Source organism: Stigmatopora argus, chromosome 6 (genome assembly GCF_051989625.1).
Source record: "Stigmatopora argus isolate UIUO_Sarg chromosome 6, RoL_Sarg_1.0, whole genome shotgun sequence".
NCBI lineage: Eukaryota > Metazoa > Chordata > Actinopteri > Syngnathiformes > Syngnathidae > Stigmatopora > Stigmatopora argus.
Genome location: NC_135392.1, coordinates 16312452 through 16331554, shown reverse-complemented (window position 1 = coordinate 16331554; position 19103 = coordinate 16312452). Strand labels below are relative to the sequence as shown.

At 42.8% G+C, this 19103-nt stretch overlaps 1 protein-coding gene across 8 annotated transcripts in view; it reads right to left on the bottom strand.

Annotated features, from left to right (window-relative positions):
- cadpsb (Ca2+-dependent activator protein for secretion b) overlaps positions 1–17762 on the bottom strand; it is an 87752-nt gene extending 69990 nt beyond the window's left edge. For all 8 annotated transcript variants that reach the window (XM_077602833.1, XM_077602825.1, XM_077602830.1 and 5 more), the window contains exon 1: positions 17194–17762. In XM_077602833.1, coding sequence (XP_077458959.1) covers positions 17194–17526 — 333 coding nt within the window. In that variant the 5' untranslated portion in view covers positions 17527–17762. The remainder of the gene's footprint in view (positions 1–17193) is intronic.
- Positions 17763–19103: the final 1341 nt, after the last annotated feature.

Here is a 19103-nt window from a genome sequence, read left to right as displayed (position 1 = left end):
CGTCCCTCGGCCGATGCGACAGTCGCCCGCGAGCTGCTTCACGCCACTGTGTCCCGGCTGCAAACGTCACACCCCCAGTCTCTCTTTCTTATCTCTGGTGACTTTAACCATGCTCCCTTGGCTTCTACTCTCCCCACCTTCACTCAGTTTGTGAAGTGCCACACCAGGGAACAAAAAACTCTGGACCTGCTGTATGCTAACACAAAGGAGGCATACAGCTCAGTCCCCCTCCCCCCACTGGGCCGCTCAGACCACAACCTGGTCCATCTGATCCCCACCTACATCCCTATGGTGAGGAAAATAAAACCTACCACGAGGATCATACAAAGATGGACCGAGGACACCAGCATGGTACTGAGGGACTGTTTTGAGACCACCGACTGGGAGGTGCTGTGCAATTCACATTGTAATGACATTGACAGCTTGACCCACTGCATCACAGATTATATTAACTTCTGTGTTGAGAACATTGTACCCTCCAAGAAGGTCCGTTGTTTCTCCAACAATAAGCCGTGGGTCACCAGGGATCTAAGGGCCCTCCTGAACAAGAAGAAGAGGGCTTTTAGGTCTGGGGAGAAAGAGAGCCTGAAAATGGTCCAGAAGGAGCTGAAGAGAGAGATAAGGAAGGGTAAGACCATCTACAGGAGGAAGCTGGAGAACCAACTCCAGAGAGGCAACACCAAAGAGGTCTGGAGGAGCTTGAGGACTATTTCGGGCCATGGAGGCAACAGCGAGAGAGACCCGGAGTCTGGCGGCAGGGAGTGGGCCAATGAACTGAATCAGTTCTTTAACAGATTCAGTCCTGCCCCCACTCCCCTGACCCCCCAGACCAGAAGCAACGCTCCCCCCTCATTCTCCTCCTCCTCCTCTTCCTCCCCCTCTTCCACCGGTCTCTGCATTACTGTCGATCAGGTGATAAAACAGCTCAAGAAGATCGAGGCAAGGAAGGCTACCGGTCCAGATGGCCTCAGCTCCAGACTACTGAGAGAGTGTGCGGATCAGCTTGGTATAGTGATTCTGCATATTTTCAACCTCAGCCTCAGTCTGCAGAAGGTCCCCACCTTGTGGAAAACTTCCTGCGTGGTCCCAGTTCCTAAGACTGCGTACCCCAGGGAGCCAAACCACTTCAGGCCGGTAGCATTAACCTCTCACCTGATCAAGACATTGGAGAGAATCATCCTCAATCACCTCAGCCCCCTGATGAATGCAGAGCTGGACCCTCTGCAGTTCGCCTATCGTCCAGGCATTGGTGTGGAAGATGCTACCACCTACCTGATGCACAGGTCTCTTTCACACCTGGAGAACGTGGGAAGCACGCTGAGAATGATGTTTTTTGACCTCTCCAGTGCCTTCAACACCATTCAGCCGGTTCTACTGAGAGGGAAACTGGAAGAGGCTGGAGTAAGGAACCACCTAGCCGCATGGATCATCGACTTCCTCACTGACAGACCACAATATGTGAGACTCCAGGACTGTACGTCTGATGTGGTAGCTTGCAGCACGGGGGCCCCACAAGGCACAGTGCTCTCTCCACTCCTCTTCTCCCTCTACACATCGGACTTTAAACATAATACAGACACCTGCCACCTCCAGAAGTTCTCTGACGACACCGCTATTGTTGGACGAGTGACGGACGGGAACGACCTGGAGTACAGGGGAGTCATCACAGCCTTTGTTGACTGGTGTAGGCAAAACCACCTCTACATCAACACCAGTAAGACAAAGGAAATGGTCGTCGATTTTCGGAGGAATCCTCAACAGACCACTCAGGTGAACATCCAGGGTACAGACATTGAAATCGTGGAGAATTTTAAGTACCTGGGTGTTCACCTCAACAACAAACTAGACTGGTCCACAAACACAGATGCCCTGTACAAGAGGGGCCAGAGCCGCCTCTACCTACTGAGGAGTCTACGGTCCTTTGGAGTGTGCAGGACACTGCTGAGGACTTTCTACGACACTGTGGTGGCCTCTGCAGTGTTTTATGCAGTGCTTTGTTGGGGATCCGGGAGCACGGAGAGGGACAGGAACAGGCTGAATAAGCTGGTCAGGAGGGCCAGCTCTGTTCTGGGCTGTCCTTTGGACTCTGTGGAGGAAGTGGGAGAGCGGAGGATGCTGACCAGGATGATGTCCATCATGGACAGCACCTCCCACCCCCTGCATGAGTCTGTGGAGTCCCTCCGAAGCTCCTTTAGCAATAGACTGCGGCACCCTCATTGCAGGAAGGAGCGCTTCCGCAGATCCTTCCTCCCATCAGCTGTCAGGCTCTTTAACAAAAAAATGGCTTTGTGTTAAGACCTACCGTATGCATGCATGTACATTTATGTGTATGTATGTATGTATATATGTCCTAAGCAACACGCTTATTTGATTATATATTTATTCATGTATTTATTTCTTGACCTACTTATTACCTATCTATTACCTATCTATTTATGTCTAAAATGCCTTTCCTATTCCTGCATCCTCACCCTCTTGCCACTGGAACAACGAAATTTCCCGATTACGGGATGAATAAAGTTATCCAATATATATATATATATATATATATATATATATATATATATATCCAGATGCAAACGCAGAGCACAAGGAGACGGACAACCATGCACACTCACATCCATATCTAGGTGCAATTTAGATATATTTTGCATTGACAAAGACAGGCATATTAACTTTCTTATGATATTGACCGAATCATGTGCTTTTGATTCATACAGTATCTCAGAAATACCACATGCGAAGATTTTTCTTAAGATTTTCCCTTCAAAGTACTCCCTCTGTATTAAAACCATGAATATGGATGGGAAATTTGCGAATCAGGGGACGGCTTGAACGCGAGAAACTGTAAAATTCAACAATTTTACGGCAATTTTAAGGGTGCTGCTTGTTCGAGTAGGCGGCTTATATGTGAGTAAATACGGTATATATATATATACACCTATATTATCATCAATTAATTCTGACCAATGCAAAAATATAGGAACTATACTCAAAGCATTCAAAGGTTTGGCTTTTGACACAAGAATGCATCTTTGGCAAGTCAGCCGAATTCTGGAAAATGGAGTTCCTTTCCAAAAGAAATGATACATTTTCATGCAAAACAATTATGACCGTGACGTGAACGGGAGTCAGCAGAATTCAGCAGTCAGCAGAACTAGTTGTTTACTTTGACTTTTTCCCTAGGTTGTGTTAACAACATTAAAATAAGTCATTCCAATATAGACTTGTTTTAATGTAATCATTAAGTTGAGCCCTCCTGTGGCTTGGCCAGTGACAGACGATTAATCTTTTCATCAACATTATTAACATTCTGGGCACAAAAGCGAGAGATTGCTGATTGGAGAACTGTACAGAATAGTGACCAGATTGATGAGCGAGAGAAAGTGCCTACAATTTCATCTGATTCCAAATCCCCATGACATATTTTTCCTACTTGCCGAAGTTTCCGCATATTGATTCGTTCTCTTTGGCTGGTATCTAGATTGCAGCACAGTCCAATGATTCATTTGTGCCATTGAATTAAACATTAATCACCCCCATGTATCAATAGAAGAGCCAGGCACGTGAATTATGCAAGGAAAACTTTATTACTGTTCAAAAATACTTGACTCAATGTCTTAATGCTTGGGTGATTCCTAAGCCATTGCCATTGTTGCTACTCAATCTAACTTCGATTTTACATGTAGTGCTATTCTAATTGATTCATCAGTTTTTGCAATTTTATTCTGCATTTACAGGGCAACCATATTAAATCATGTCATGTAATTTCCCCCACCATCCCCGTAGGGTGTGTAGAGGTTCACTCGCCTGACTTCGGTGCGGGCAGGCGCGGGATCGATTCCCGCTGGTGGCGGTATGATTGGGAGTGTGGAAGGTCGTTTGCCTCTCTGTATGCCCTACGACTGACTGGGAATCAGTCTAGGGTGTAGTCTGCCTTTCACCCGAAGACAGTTAGGTTAGGCTCCAGCAACCCCTGCAACCCTTTCAAGGGTTGGCGGTATGGAAGATGAATGAATGAATATAGGCTCACAGATGTTATTTGTTCACATGCCTGACTTCGGTACGGTCGGTTCCCACTCAGTGGTGGTCGGATCGTAAGTACAAATGGTTGTCTGTCTTTGTGTATGCCCTGTGACTGACTGGAGACCAGTCTAGGGTGTAGTCCATCTTTTGCCCAAAGTCAGCTGGCATAGGCTTCAGCACCCTGACCAGGATAAATGGTGTTAAAAATGGATGGATGTAAGAAACCACTCACGACGGGGAAAAATTATTTTCTTGGCTTTTGCTGTCGCTGGAAATGTTGTTTTTGTTCCAAAAAATGTTTCAGGTATAAATATTAGTATATATTATGTTTTGTTTCAAATGGGAAAACTGGTATTATTGGGGGCTGGCAGCGGTCATCCAAAGTCAAATTGGATTGGACATCTTTCTTCCTCAATGGCAGCCAAAGAATTAATATTTATAAATGCATACATTTTAAAGTGCTATCTTTTTTACGTCATTAACATCTTTTGTTTAAGAACAAAATTGTAGGGATTTCTTTTTGGCCCTTGCACCCTTTCTGAGAAGCGGCCCACATGCAAAAAAATGCATACAACTGGGATAATATAATTTCATTTCATGTTTGTAAATGTTAATCGTGTTATGTATATGTGCTGAATGTGTATATGACTTGGTGATTTTTTTTAAACTGAAGAAAATTGTAAATCATGTTTTTTTTCTTTGTTCACGCCTAATCTTAATTTAGTTTTCAACAAAAAGAAAGCAGACTCGTTTAGCCCTCTTTTTATCTGAAGTCAGCTGGGATAGCCTCCAACAGGCTAGGACCCTAACAGGGATATGTGGTGCTGAAAATGTGTGTATGAATGCCACAAACCACTAACCAAAAGGAAAAACATCCTCATCTCTGTGCTTACTGAACCAGTGATGTACACAAAACTACCAACACTGCATGTATAACATTGTTTGTCATAATACCCAGAGAAGAGAAAGAATAATGTAATAAGAGTGTGCCCTCATAATAGTAGTTAAACTGTATTTGAATGTAAACTGGCTATGTTGGTTTTTGACAACCAAAAGCCCATTCTACTCACAATGCAAGCATCACCTGTGAGCATGAGTACATGACAGCTGTGCAAAGTCAAATAGAGCAATCCCAGCCTAATGAAATCTTTGTGGTCACAGATCTACAGAAATACAAAAACGGCTGCTCAGGCTATTATCCCTCAGGCAGACAAGTACACATTCATTTGCAGCAAAAGACATAGAAATTAGGCACTATAGGACAAAAGGCAGTCGTCAGGGTCAGCAAACAGCCAGGTGTCAGCTTTGCAGACACACAACGCACATGGTGTGTGTCTGCAGTCTCCATTATGCCATGATACTACAAGTTGAGGCACGGCTGGTGTACACATGGGAACACTGTGTTCACCACCAGCTAAGCTGCTTCTCGTAACAGACAACCATGATCGCACCACCCACAACCTCATATCACCCATCCTGCTCAGCCTCGGTCGTCAGTCCTGCATGTACCAAGCAGAAAATAAGCCCTTACACAACTATGACATAAATGGCACAGGCATGTGAACTTCCATGGTTTACAGGCTGAAGTCATCAGGGCGCTTCAAAAAGTTCACGAAGAAATGCAGTTATCAAAATTGGAGTGGAGTTGATAAGAGATTGAAAATTACCTCCTATCATCTCATTTTCTGAACCGCTTTATCCTCATTAGGGTCGCAGGGGGTGCTGGAGCCAATCCCAGCTGTCTCCGGGCCAGAGCTGACGGACAACCTGAACAGGTGGCCAGCCGATCGCAGGGCACAAGGAGACGGACAACCATGCACACTCACACCCATACCTAGGGGCAATTTAGAGTGTCCAATCAGCCTACCATTCACGTTTTTGGAATGTGGGAGGAAACCGGAGTACCCGAAGGAAACCCACAGTCCCGGGAAGAACATGCAAACCCCACATAGGTGGATGTGACCTGAATTTGAACCCAGGACCCCAGAGCTGTGAGGTCGATGCACTAACCACTCGCTCAACCGGGCTGCCCGTTGAAAACTACATGTAGCAGATTTAGTTTATATAATTTTGTGTGTTAGTCTTAAGCAAATTCTGAAGATCCATATTTGCACAATAAAATTGCATTACAGTGAGCAAATTTAGTTGATATAAAAAGTCTAAATATAACTGTGACAGGTTTTTGTCCGCCACCTTCAAATTTTCAAATTTTCCACAATTTCATGCAGAAATTACTGACCTAGTTGAGGTTTTGGCAACTATGTTGTTTGTTATTTGATATCAATTGCATTTTAAGTCAAACCGCTTCGACAATAGTTAAAGTGCACAACCCTTTGTCTTTTCTGTCTTATGCACTTGCCAACCAATATACCCACATCGACAATTCAATGTCAATCCAGTTACTTTTCGGTAATTGCAGATGCAGGTTCGCAAAGAGGCCTTTGTTGATGTAACAACAAGAAATGTGTGGTCTATTGCCCAAAGCTATAAATTGATATTTAATTTTTCACCGTAAAAAGATGTGTTGCACCTGTGTGTACACAGGCACTTGAACTGATTGGACACTCTAAATTGCCCCTAGGTATTTGTGTGTGTATGTGTGCATGGTTGTCCGTCTCGTTGTGCCCTGCGATCGGCTGACAACCAATTCATGGTGTCCCCCGCCTCTGGCCCAGAGTCAACTGGGATAGGCTCCAGCAACCCCTGTGACCCTAAGGATAAAGCGGTTCAGAAAATGAGATGAGATGAGATATAAAAACAGATTCATGCAAAATGTACTTTGACATCTTGAACATTAATGAAGACTTTCATATCTTATAATAAGAACCTGATAGAATGCCTCCAAGTCACAGGCAAACTAACCAAAACCAATCCTAATTTGGATCTGCACCCAATTACTTGATACTTGTTTGTGATCTATTTGAAGATTGCTGCAGTAAGTTTTCAAATAGTTAATCATCATTGTAAATGACCCCTGAAAATTTTCAATTTCTATTTTCTATTTTCTTTTACCTTTTTTATGCCTATATTTGAATCTGTTTGTGTTGATTTGCTACTAAAGCATGTTTAAAATTGACATAATAGTCATTACAGCAATAGCGGTGCTGATAAGCCGTGTCATTTTAATGTTTTTCCATTACCAGAGGTCGAAAAATAATTGCATACTTTGAGCACCCATCTTTCAAGTGAAGGTCATTTATACCAGGTGCTGTCTTCTAGAAAATTTCAGAAATGAACAAACATCAACTAAAACAATGGCCCTTGTAGATGTATATGTGTATGTAGAGATAATTCCAGAAGACATCATTTAACGTGGAAAGAAAATGCACCATCAAGCAGTCAAAGAGCAAATACTTGATTACAACATTTGCCATTGTAACATATTTCAACACAGTATATATGCATTAGTGACACATGTAAGTGGTTACGTCTTAGCATTAATATGCATAAAAAGCTTTATTATTATGCTTTCAATCCCCTAAATGAATTATTTTTTATAAATAGTTTTAAATAATAGTATGAGAGGTGCTAGTGCACATTTCAAGCACATTTCAAGCTGTTACCATAACATCATTGGATCGCCACTGCCCAGTAAATCACCAGCAAACAACATTGTGGGCTCTACACGGCACTGAGAGCATGGAATTATATTTTGTATACCGTTAAAAATTTCTAGGGAAAGACTGAACGGGAGCACAGATTAATCAGTCAGGATGGATACATTAACAAACATTAAGCTCCTTTTAAGCTTCGTGGATTTGCTCCATTATGACACAATTTTTTATTCTCATCTGCATGTCAAGGTTTGGCCAGGGGGAGAAAAAAAACTGCAGTTCATTTCTACCGTTCGGAATCACGTGGACTCTGCTGGAACATAAAGGTTTAATTAACACGTGCACAACAGAAATAGAAAATCAACTGGTGCGGGGCTGCCGTCAGAATGTGCGATGAGGTTTTCAACCCAGCGCATGGATGCACTTGCAAACTGCGTAAGGGACAAAATGAGAAACAGCCATTCTGAAAGTGTCAGGCAAAAACTCCTCAGCCAACATCTATCTTTATTTCAATTGCTGTTTTTATACTGACTAAAATGTATTGTTCAAATCATCAACTCCTGCTCCTTTGTAGTCTAAACAAAAAGAGCAAATATGTTTTTAACCCTCACAGATTTGGACCAAAAAAAATTGCACCATAATTATTTTAATGTGTACATTATTTTACAACAATATGACCACTTACACCTACACAAACTAGGTCTGAAGGAATCATTTGCACTCACAGATGGACCACCTTTGTCACTAATGTTAATAAATCATTCGAGCACAAAATTTTGACTCGGTCTGGAAAGCTTCTTTTAGAATGCCCTTTCTCTGCCTGAACACAATTTAGAGCTCTTACCTAATAATGCAAATCATTCCACATGAATTCCCTTTTAGTGACGTTCTCTCATGTGATTCCTTTTTACACACGAATGCCTCGGAGATCTTGATCTACACATTCAAATGCAATATCTATGAGTGACAATGAGATAAAATGAGCTTAAAAAACATAAGACTTGATGATGCCTCATACAAATGTGCATTTAACACGCAACACCTGACTCAAATTTTGCTTTATCACTGGCTCTAAACGAGTGAGAATAAACAGTACAGATGATGTGTAGGATGAAATTTGAAGGCCTTTTTGTTGGGGGAGTGCATACTTCTGCAACTATTGATCACAAATATAAGAAACATTGCCTATGGAAGGATTCTCAACAATTAACCTGGACTGATATACATTTGGTTAAAAAGAATCTTATTGAAGTTGATCAAAAACAAAATTGTCATCTTTTATATAGGCTGCTTTATTTAAAACAATGCGTTAACAATAAAATTGTCAATATCTTTCAAGTTATTTTGTATTTTTTATTGCTTCAGGTGAAACTGATCGTGTGAAATGTGTATATAATAACATTGCACTCCAGGTCCTTGAGTGAAATCGTAGCACACATAACCAAATAGAGAAACCTCGCTACTTCACGCTTTGGTTGTCGCTGCTTCACTACATCGCAGATTTTTTTCTGGGGAAATATTTTTTAATTTTTTTAAATGTTTTTATTCATTCATTCTCGTGAGGGGTGCTGGAGCCTAAGACAGCTGTCTTCAGGTGAAAGGCAGACTACACCCCTGAACCCCTACACCACGAGGTGGCTTCTTTTGTTATTTTTTTATTTTAATTTCATAAAAATGTGAAAATCCACACTGAAACCACTAGGACTCAGCACTGAAGAAAAAAAACATGTATTCATTTATTTATTATGTTAAAGTTCATTAAAATGTTAAAATCCACACTGAAACCACTAGGACTCAGCACTGAAGGAAAATATATATATATTTTAAAGTTCATAAAAATGTAAAAATCCACGCTGAAACTCGTAAACAGAACCCACTTTTCTTTTCCAAAGAATCAATACTATATTGTATCATCATTATTTCATTTTTAGCAAGTTGGATAAGGTAATGGTGCCTATAACATACAGCAGGGGTGGCCAAATCTGGTCCTCGAGAGCCCCTATCCAGACTGTTTTCCAAATTTCCCTCCTCTAACAGACCTGAATCAAATGATCAACTCATCAGCAAGCTGTCCAGACGCTTGATACCGATCCAGATTATTTGATTCAGGTGTGTTGGTGGAGGGAGATATGAAAAACAGACCGGATAGGGGCTCTCGAGGACCGGACTTGGCCTCCCCTCACATACAGCAGAATCCACTTGAGAAAATAATGCAGTGCTTAGCGTCCCCCTAAATCAGAGGTGGGCAAACCGGTCCTTGAGGTCTGCTGTAGGTGCAGGTTTTTGTTCCAACCGATCCACCACAGACACTGACCAATGAGATTTCTGCAGAAAACAAGACGCACCTGACTGCAATCCACTGATTGCACTTGTAGGACACCAGTTTGGTGAAAAGGTGTCTTCTTTATCGGTTGGAATGAAAACTTGCACCCACTGTGGCCCTTTGTGGAATAGTTTCCCCACCCCTGCCCTAAATAATTTATCATTCTATGAAGAATCAAAATATTGCAATTCTGGGAGCTTTAATAGTCAATGATTTTGTAATACATTGGAATCAGGATAAAGCATATAAAAGTTGAGTACTATGTATATGAAAACCATATACGGTACATACAGCCCTGGACTGTTTGCTGGCCGGGGCATATAAGAAAAGACAAGCCACCCACCACTCACATTCACACATAGGGAGAACTCAGATTTGCTACCATGGTAGTTTTTGGATTGCACAATAAACCAATAAACCAGGCAAAGAAGAAAAATCACGCAATCATTGGTAATTGCATTGAATTTTACATTTGCCTCTTTCTGACATTCCCATTTCATATCCCCATGTCACATTTAGTTCCAATCTTTTACCATGTTACCTCTTTCATCCATTAGCTGAAATGCCACGCTTAGGCTGATTAAAATATCACATCACATAAACTGGACAAATTAGTCAGAGAAGATCCATTATGTCGGTGGGTGAATTTCTCCATTGATGTGTTCATTTAATGAGAAAGACTTCTGCATGATATTTTTAGGATAAAGTTTTTTCTCTTTATTTGATATTTGTTTGTTTTATTTTTTATTTTTTGGCCCCTTCATGTTTTAAAACACACCCATCAGCCGCTATGTTAAACTTAATTTTTTTTCTTGATTGACAATATCAGGAAATGGTGCATGGCATTGCGTGACAGACTTAAATGTTGAAGGTGGTGTGTTTTAACTGCCTAACAAGACTAATTGGAATGTGAAATATTTTCACCAGAATAGGACAAAACCCTTAAAAGGCAAAAAAGGAGTTATCGTTTAATAATCAATAAATATAAATAAAGGGTGACCCCTCATACTTCTCTGATAGGATGCCAAGACCATAAGAGAGGGAGGGAGAGAGAGAAAGACTGCCTGCATAGAAGAAGATACCAACAGTTGGCCAGTATCAAGAATTTCTGAATGAATTGTTAAAGATTCTGGCACGCATAAAAATGAAATCCGGTTGAGGCGACCTACTACTGCAAGTACAAAAGTGTATATTCATTCATTTTCTAAAATGCTTATCTTCACAAGGCTCATGGGGACTGCTGGAGCCTATCCCGGCAAACTATGGGCACCAGGCGGGGGGGACACCGAATCAGGCAATCGCAGGACACAAGGAGACAGACAAGCATTCATGCACATGTGCAATTTAGAGTGTTCAACCAGCCTACCCTGCATGTTTTTAGGATTTGGGAAAACCAGGGGGAGAACATGCAAACTACACACAGTTAGGTCCCACTTGGGATTGAACCCGCAACCCCATAGCTGTGAGGCCGACACGCTAAACATTCGGCACCCCGGGCCGCCCCAAAAGTGTGTAATGTTTTTGATTTAATATTTAGTCATTTATCGGTAATTTCCTAGATAATACTGACTAATGTGCCTGCCCTACAATTGACTGGTGACAAGTCTAGAGTGTGGTCTGCCTTCTGCCTGAAGTCAGCTGGCATATATGACCGGACGTTTCGTCGAAAGACGTTTGGTCCCCGGATGTTTGGTCCCCGGATGTTTGGTCGACCGGACGTTTGGTCGAACGGACGTTTGGTCGAACGGACGTTTGGTCGAACGGACGTTTGGTCGAACGCACGTTTGGTCGAACGGACGTTTGGTCGAACGGACGTTTGGTCGAACGGACGTTTGGTCGAACGGACGTTTGGTCGAACGGACGTTTGGTCGAACGGACGTTTGGTCAAACGGACGTTTGGTCGAACGGACGTTTGGTCGAACGGACGTTTGGTCACCGGGTTCGCTCGCTGTCAAATTATGACAGAGAGTTTACTGTTGATATTTTGATTTTAAACTCTCTCTCTCTCATGATTATAATTTTGAGAGCTGGTTTCAACAGTAACAGCCCGGCGACCAAACATCCGTTCTACCAAACGTCCGCTCAACCAAACGTCCGGTCGACCAAACGTCCGGGGACCAAACGTCTTTTGACGAAACGTCCGAGTACCGCTGGCATAGGCTCCAGCAATGCCAGCAACCCTTGTAAGGACGCGTGGTACGGATGATGAATGAAAAATACTGATTGATCACTGTAATAGTTAAGGGACATTTTCAGAAAGCGATACACCATCTGTCAGTGATGACTAACTTTCCTGATATTAATACTTTCAGACAACGCAGCGCACAGTATTGTGGCCATTTAAAAGTGAGTGAGCCCCAATAGTAGAGGAGAAATACGCTATAAGTCAACTGCTGAGGAGGCCTCTGACACCACCAATAGGCCTGTCATCTCCTACAAGATATAATATGTTGCCATCTATTCACACGTGTATGGTTACATCAAGAGGGCGCACTAAATATTTGACCTCCACCACCTGTGAAGTGTAGAAAAACCTTCAAGCACTAACTGACTGCCACCTGTCAGACCCTTGGGGGGCACAAGATGATCAAAACAAACTACCCGTTCATGGTTGAGGCTTCAGCTTAGCTGTATGGATTACACTGCTTTCCAATGTAATCCTAACTGTGGTTTATACTGGTGCATTTAAGAAAGAAATTACTGTATCTTTCAGGCCAACAGGTGCATTGTAGTATCAGGCACTACCTAAAAGAATGAGTTTATTTTTGTACATTTATAAGTTCAAGTTAGCGCGTCGGCCTCACAGTGGGAGTCCTGGGTTCAAATCCAGGTCGGTCCACCTGTGTGGAGTTTGCATGTTCTCCCTGGGCCTGAGTGGGTTTTCTATGGGTACTCTGGTTTCCTCCCACATTCCAAATACATGCATAGTGGGCTGATTGGGGACTCTAAATTGCCCCTAGGTATGAGTGTGAGCGTGAATGGTTGTTTGTCTCCTTGTGCCCTGCGATTGGCTGGCCACCAATTCAGGGTGTCCCCCGCCTCTGGCCCGAAGTCATCTGGGATAGGCTCCAGCACCCCCCGCGACCCTAGTTAGGATAAAGCTGTTCAGAAAATGAGATGAGATAACTTCAAGTCATGAGTGCAGCCACCTCATGTTGCAGTGGTTCTTTCGTCTGAGTTCGGTGTGGGCAGTGTGGGTTCAATTCCCGCTCAGTAGCAGTGTAATTGTAAGTGTGAATGGTTGTCTGTCTCTGTGTGACCACTATGACTGACTGACAACCTTTCACCCAAAGGCTCCAGCACATTAACTAGGATAAGCGATGTTGAGAATGAATGAATTAAATATTAGTGTGTGCCACCTGATGGTGTAGTGGTTCACTCACCTGACTTCGGTGCGGGCAAGTGTGGGATCAATTCCTGCTCGTCACGGTATGATTGTGAGTGTGAATAGTTGTCTCTCGCTCTCTCTCTGTGCCCTAGGGCTTACTGTCTAGGGTGTGGTCTGCCTTTCCCCCAAAGTCAGCTAGGATACGTTTCCAATGAATGAAATATAATGAACCATGAATCAAATATAAACGCATGAATGCATTGCATTTCTGATTTGCTCTATTAACATTGTCATTATTGTTTCATTTATTTTATATCTGTTTTATTTATGGCTGCATTAGTTTAAGAATGTGTCTTGAGCACTTCAAACATCACTGAAGCATTATAATACAATTATGCTCCAAGAAAATAGGTTCAAGGTCATTTAGCACAACCAGCAATCATACATAGACCAAAAATATATGGTATTTTACAGCACTGTTTTACACTACTCCAAACTGCCTAATGTTCTGGCAGTGTGTTGTTGCCTCAGTATTGAAAATATTGGTTGGGAGAAAACTTTGAAACAGGACAATATTGGTATGTATATATTGTGTATGTAATTTTAAGATAGTTAAGACTTAGATTGAATAGGAACCTGACTCGTTACTGCCATCCATCAACTGCAACACTCATAAATAAAGTCATATTGGAAACCCTTAATTATGTGTAGCTCAAACATCCCAAAAAATGATTTCCCATCTCGTTTTTATGGTTGATTGATTGGATTCTGACTTTTGTTACCTGCTGGTTCAATGAGATGTTAATGAGTGGTATTTATAACGACATTGCCGCAACATTTTTTACCAAGTTACAGTTGTAGTTACAGTTGTAGTTCTTTTGCATGGAGTACCGCAAACATTTTCAATTGAGTTTTCAATGTTCGTCTCAAAATTGACTGTAACGCGTTCGTGGAGAAGAATGCCATGCACTGTCAATTCCTTAAAATTCATATAAAGGGACCTGATGAATCATCTGTGTGTCACCATCTCACTCTCTGACCGGAGTATCTGTGTAGATGACATGTCCCAGCGCTATCAACGAACACCATAACGCTAAGCTAATTCGCTAACAGTTTTATTTGTTTATCGTTTCTCTACTTTGAAATAAATGACCGTATCGGCCACATTGTCTTGTGTTATGCGTTTCGTCTTTGTCACCTTGCAGTTTTGTGATGTCGTCTTTTTATGCGCATATAAGCCGTACCCTCGATACAGTCATTTTTTTTTGTCCGACAAATCTGGCTTATATGTGAGTAAATACGGTTCATCCAATAGTGACTTCAATAATTTCCTCCCAATATGTGTATTTTAGTCAGAATCGTGCAATTAGTTGTTGCATGTCCAAAGCCAATTACGTACACTTAAATCTAAGTTTACTTTACCAGATAGAATATAAATATTTAAGCAGCAGCCCCATACAGTATCTTAAAAGAAGAGTTGTCTCAGTCACCAGCAGGGAAACATTTCTGTTGCCTTTCAAAAGCTAATTTCCCCCTTTTTGTGTCGCCCTTTCGCAAGGTTATGCCGACATGTTGAAGACGCAGCAGTGGGGCTGACGTATTTTGAAGCCCGGCCTGTTTCTCTGTGATAGTCCATCACTGACTGCTGTCTTTATGCCAGAACCTCTAATAACAGATTACCATGAAGCCGCTCCATATGCTTTGCTTTGGCTTTGAGTCATTTTATTACAAACCAATTGCTTTATCATATTTCTCTGAGTAATCCATAATAGCCTTAATGTAATGGCCTGGGCTGAGTGGAATGTATTTATAGGTGGTAGGAGCATTTTTTTTCAACAAAGGCTGGAATCCATTGAAATAATTGCTGAGCATGAGGTGACACATAATGGAACTTACATTATAGGACTGTTTAGTAAGGGTCTAAATGTAATTACTCTCGTTTCATATTTTTGACATTTTTTTGTCTTCATGGCAATTTGTAATCATTCATTCACTCATTCATTTCATCCTCAATTTGGGTCGCGGGGGTGCTGGAGCCTATCCCAGCTGACTCCGGGGCAGAGGCGGTGGACACCCTGATTTGGTGGCCAGCCGATTGCAAGGAATAGGCAGACGGACAACCATGCACACTAACACCCACACCTAGGGGCAATCTAGAGCACATGTGTCAAAGTGGTGGCCCGGGGGCCAAATCTGGCCCACCGCATTATCATGAGTGCCGACTTTCTGTTTTAGGATCAAATTAAAATGAAGAGTATAGATGTATATTACATTTCCTGATTTTCCCCCTTTTAAATCAATAATTGTAATTTTTAATCAATTTTTTCTGTGTTTTTAGTTCAAAAATCATTTTGTAAAATCTAAAAATATATTTAAAAAAAGCTAAAATAAACATTGTTTTAGATCTCTAAAAAACTGAATATTCGGGGATTTTAATCCAGTTCTTTTAATCCATTTATTTAAAAAAAATTCTAAATATTATATCTAAAATGGTCCGGCCCACATGAAATCGAGTTGACGTTAACGCGGCCCGCGAACCAACCCGAGTCTGACACCCCTGATCTAGATTGTCCAATTAGCCTATCATGCATGTTTTTGGAATGTGGGAGGAAACCGGAATACCCAGATGAAACCCACGCAGAGAACATGCAAACTCCACACAGGTGGACCGACCTGAATTTGAGCCCAGGACCCCTGAGATGTGAGACCGACACGCTAACCACTCAACCGCAGGCCACCAGTTTGCTATCATTTTCCCCAAAATAATATATTCATAGGATTGTGGACTGAATGAAATTGTACAACTATGGACAGACTCTTTGATAGGGTTGCATTGCAAATTGGATTGTTTTGTCCAGGTATTCCCTCACCCACAGCCCAAAGCATTGTAGCCGCATGAGCTGCCCGATGTAAGAATGCATTCAACTGTCAACAACCTCAGCCAAAAGGGACTACTATCAGACACATAAAAAATTGTGGGTTAGCCGCTGGAATTCACTTGTTCGTGACTCAGCAGAAAATGTCAACTATACTGTGTCTTAAGGATGATAAACATTTAAATACAAGGAACAGCTGCATGTGCAATTTCTGTACAGGTGTTGAATTACTTTGCATGGCCTATATGTAGAATTTCAGATTGATTTCAGCTAGTGAGAGTTTCAGTAAAGGAGCTACATAGAGAGCTAGGTTATGCTGCGGTGAATTTAAGAATATACAGTAGGGACGACTTGACCTAAATGGGTTACAGAGACGCATCAAAGAAACAGCACCTGAACTCAAACCAATGAACGAAAATAGCAATTTATTTTGAATTATTAAAAACTTGCTACTTGAATCAGATTAACTTGTTATCTGTGTTTATGGTGGCAGATTTAGACACATATTAAGGAGATCTGAGCCCAAAAGTCACCTTGGGAGGCCAAATTAACGTATAACGAGAAGGGTTTTATGAATTGCATTGTTTTACCTCTGTTAGCTAAAGGCAACAAGCCTTAATCTCAATTCTACTTGAAACAGCTCCTTGCGCGCTGAATGTGCTTTCTGGGCTGCACAATTGATCCCATTTGGGAGCTTTGTGCGTGTACCACACTTAGGTCTGCAGCTCTGCACCACCATGTGTCCTCCCTTCCCACTATGTGGAGCCATACTATAATGTGCGCCTACTCGGGTTTTAATGATTTTTAAAAAATTATTTATTTTTTGCACCCATTATTTATTTATTTTTGAATCGAGGTTTGAATAATTCCCTACATATATACCATATAGTCCCTCCCCCTCCTCTCCACGTCCTCTACATCCGTACAGTAGCTTATGTAGGTCATCAATGACAACATCTGTGATGTGAAAGGAGGTGTCTCAGCAGCATGTGCTTATTATGAACGATGCCCTTGCGCCGAGGACCAAGAGGATGAAGAGCGCAAGAATGGGAGATGGGGGTGTGGGGTGGGAGTATTTTTTTTTACCTTCTGTTGTCGCCTCGCCATATCTGTGGGCTGCTTGGCGTTGAATGGATAGGCGACGCATCGCATGACAAACACATAGAGCTGCAGCTTCTTTTTGCGCTCCTCTTCCTCCCGTTGCAGCTTCTCCAGGTCGTCCTTCTCCTCGCTGGCGGCCGACGGGCTCGGGCTGGTTGGCCGGGCGCTGCTGCGGCCGCTGCTAGGAGCCAGCCCACCCGAGCCCTCACTTGTCCTGCTCGGGGAGATGCGGGATCCGGCCTGAGGGGCCATCACTTCCTTGCTCTCCTCCTCCACTATCCCGTCGGACTCCTCCTCGCTAGACGACGGATCCAACATCTTGCCTTTTTAGCGCCGATGACCTTTCTACTTGAGTGTCTGACCTTCCAAATTAGGTCCCCTCCCCCTCCCCCTCACCTCGAGTGTGTCCGTAGTGTGAATTAGTAGTGTGTGGAAAAGGCCCAGGTTGCGCTCGGTGCTTTGGGAAGAAGTCAGCGGTGCCGAGCGTTGATACTGCTTCACACTGAGCATCGTCCGCCTGCGCCGAGCCCGCGTCGATGCTTACGTGTATCCTCTCGTTTATTGGCCAGTCCCTGCTGCGGATGCAAAAGGGAGGGAGGGCGGTCGGGAGAAGGAAAAAAAGACACGCTTGCAGCTCTGCGCATGCGCGGAACGGCGCTGTCCCTGGTCCTGAACGAAGACTGGGAAAGGATGGTCGTCTTGGCTTCCTGGAGGCAGCATTGGTTCACCTAAAATGGCTGCCGTGTAGTAAGAAGTGGCCCAGCAATCGTTAGTGAAAGTAGTGCATGCATGAACGGCAGTCTGCTCATAGGGTGAATGGATTTTTTTAACAAATAGCTCGAATAGGACGCATTGTTAAAGCTCTGAAGCTAGCTTCCCTTCAACAGACAGAAAACAGCCCCAGACTGAAAAGTCAGATAGTGACTTCCACTCCACACATGTATGACCTCACCTTGTTAAAAATATAATTTCTATTCTCTTAATTAATAACCACGCCGATGCAAACACACCATTGGATTATTGTGTTACATACAGATTTTATAGTAAAATTGTAAAGTTCCCAGATCAACATCTCTCATCTCATCTCATTTTCTGAACTGCTTAAACTTCACTAGGGTGCTGGAGCCTATCCCAGTTGAATTCGGGCCTGAGGCGGGGGACAACACCCTGAGTTGGTGGCCAGTCACAGAGCACAAAGAGACAAACAACCATTCACACCTAGGGGCAATTTAGAGTGTCCAGTCAGCCTATCATGCATGTCTTTGGAATGTGGGAGGAAACTGGAGTACCCGGAGAAAACCCACGCAGGCCCGGGGAGAACATGCAAACTCCACAAAGGTGGATTTGAACCCAAGTGTATGTGCCTGCTGTGTGTGTGTGTGTGTGTGTGTGTGAGAGTGTGTGTGTGTGTGTGTGTTGTCTTTTTTCCAAAGCTGCTTATGTAGTAAAATCAACGGCACTTTTTTCAGCGACTTGCAAGTGGTTGTACAACATAAAGTCTAAAGAAGCACAAGATGACATGAAAAATGAAAAAAAGAACTGCACATATGCTCCAATTTGCTTTCAGAACAAGTCAACAACAGGAATACCACTGCAAATCTTTTAGCACTGATTACACACTGTACACACTGTACTCTTAGATTGTTCATTGTTGTTTGTCTACTCCCATTGGCCGAGTGTTTAGTCAGTGTGTTGGCCTCACAGAGGGTTCGATCCCAGGTACAGCTCTCCCTTTGTGAAGTTTGCATGTTCTCGCTGCGTGGGTTTTCTATGGTTACTCTGGTGTACTCCCACGTCCCAAAAAAGGCATGGTAGGCTGGCTGAACGCTCTGAATTGCCCCTAGGTATGAGTGAGCGTGAATGGTGGTCCGTCTCCTTGTGCCCCTCAATTGGCT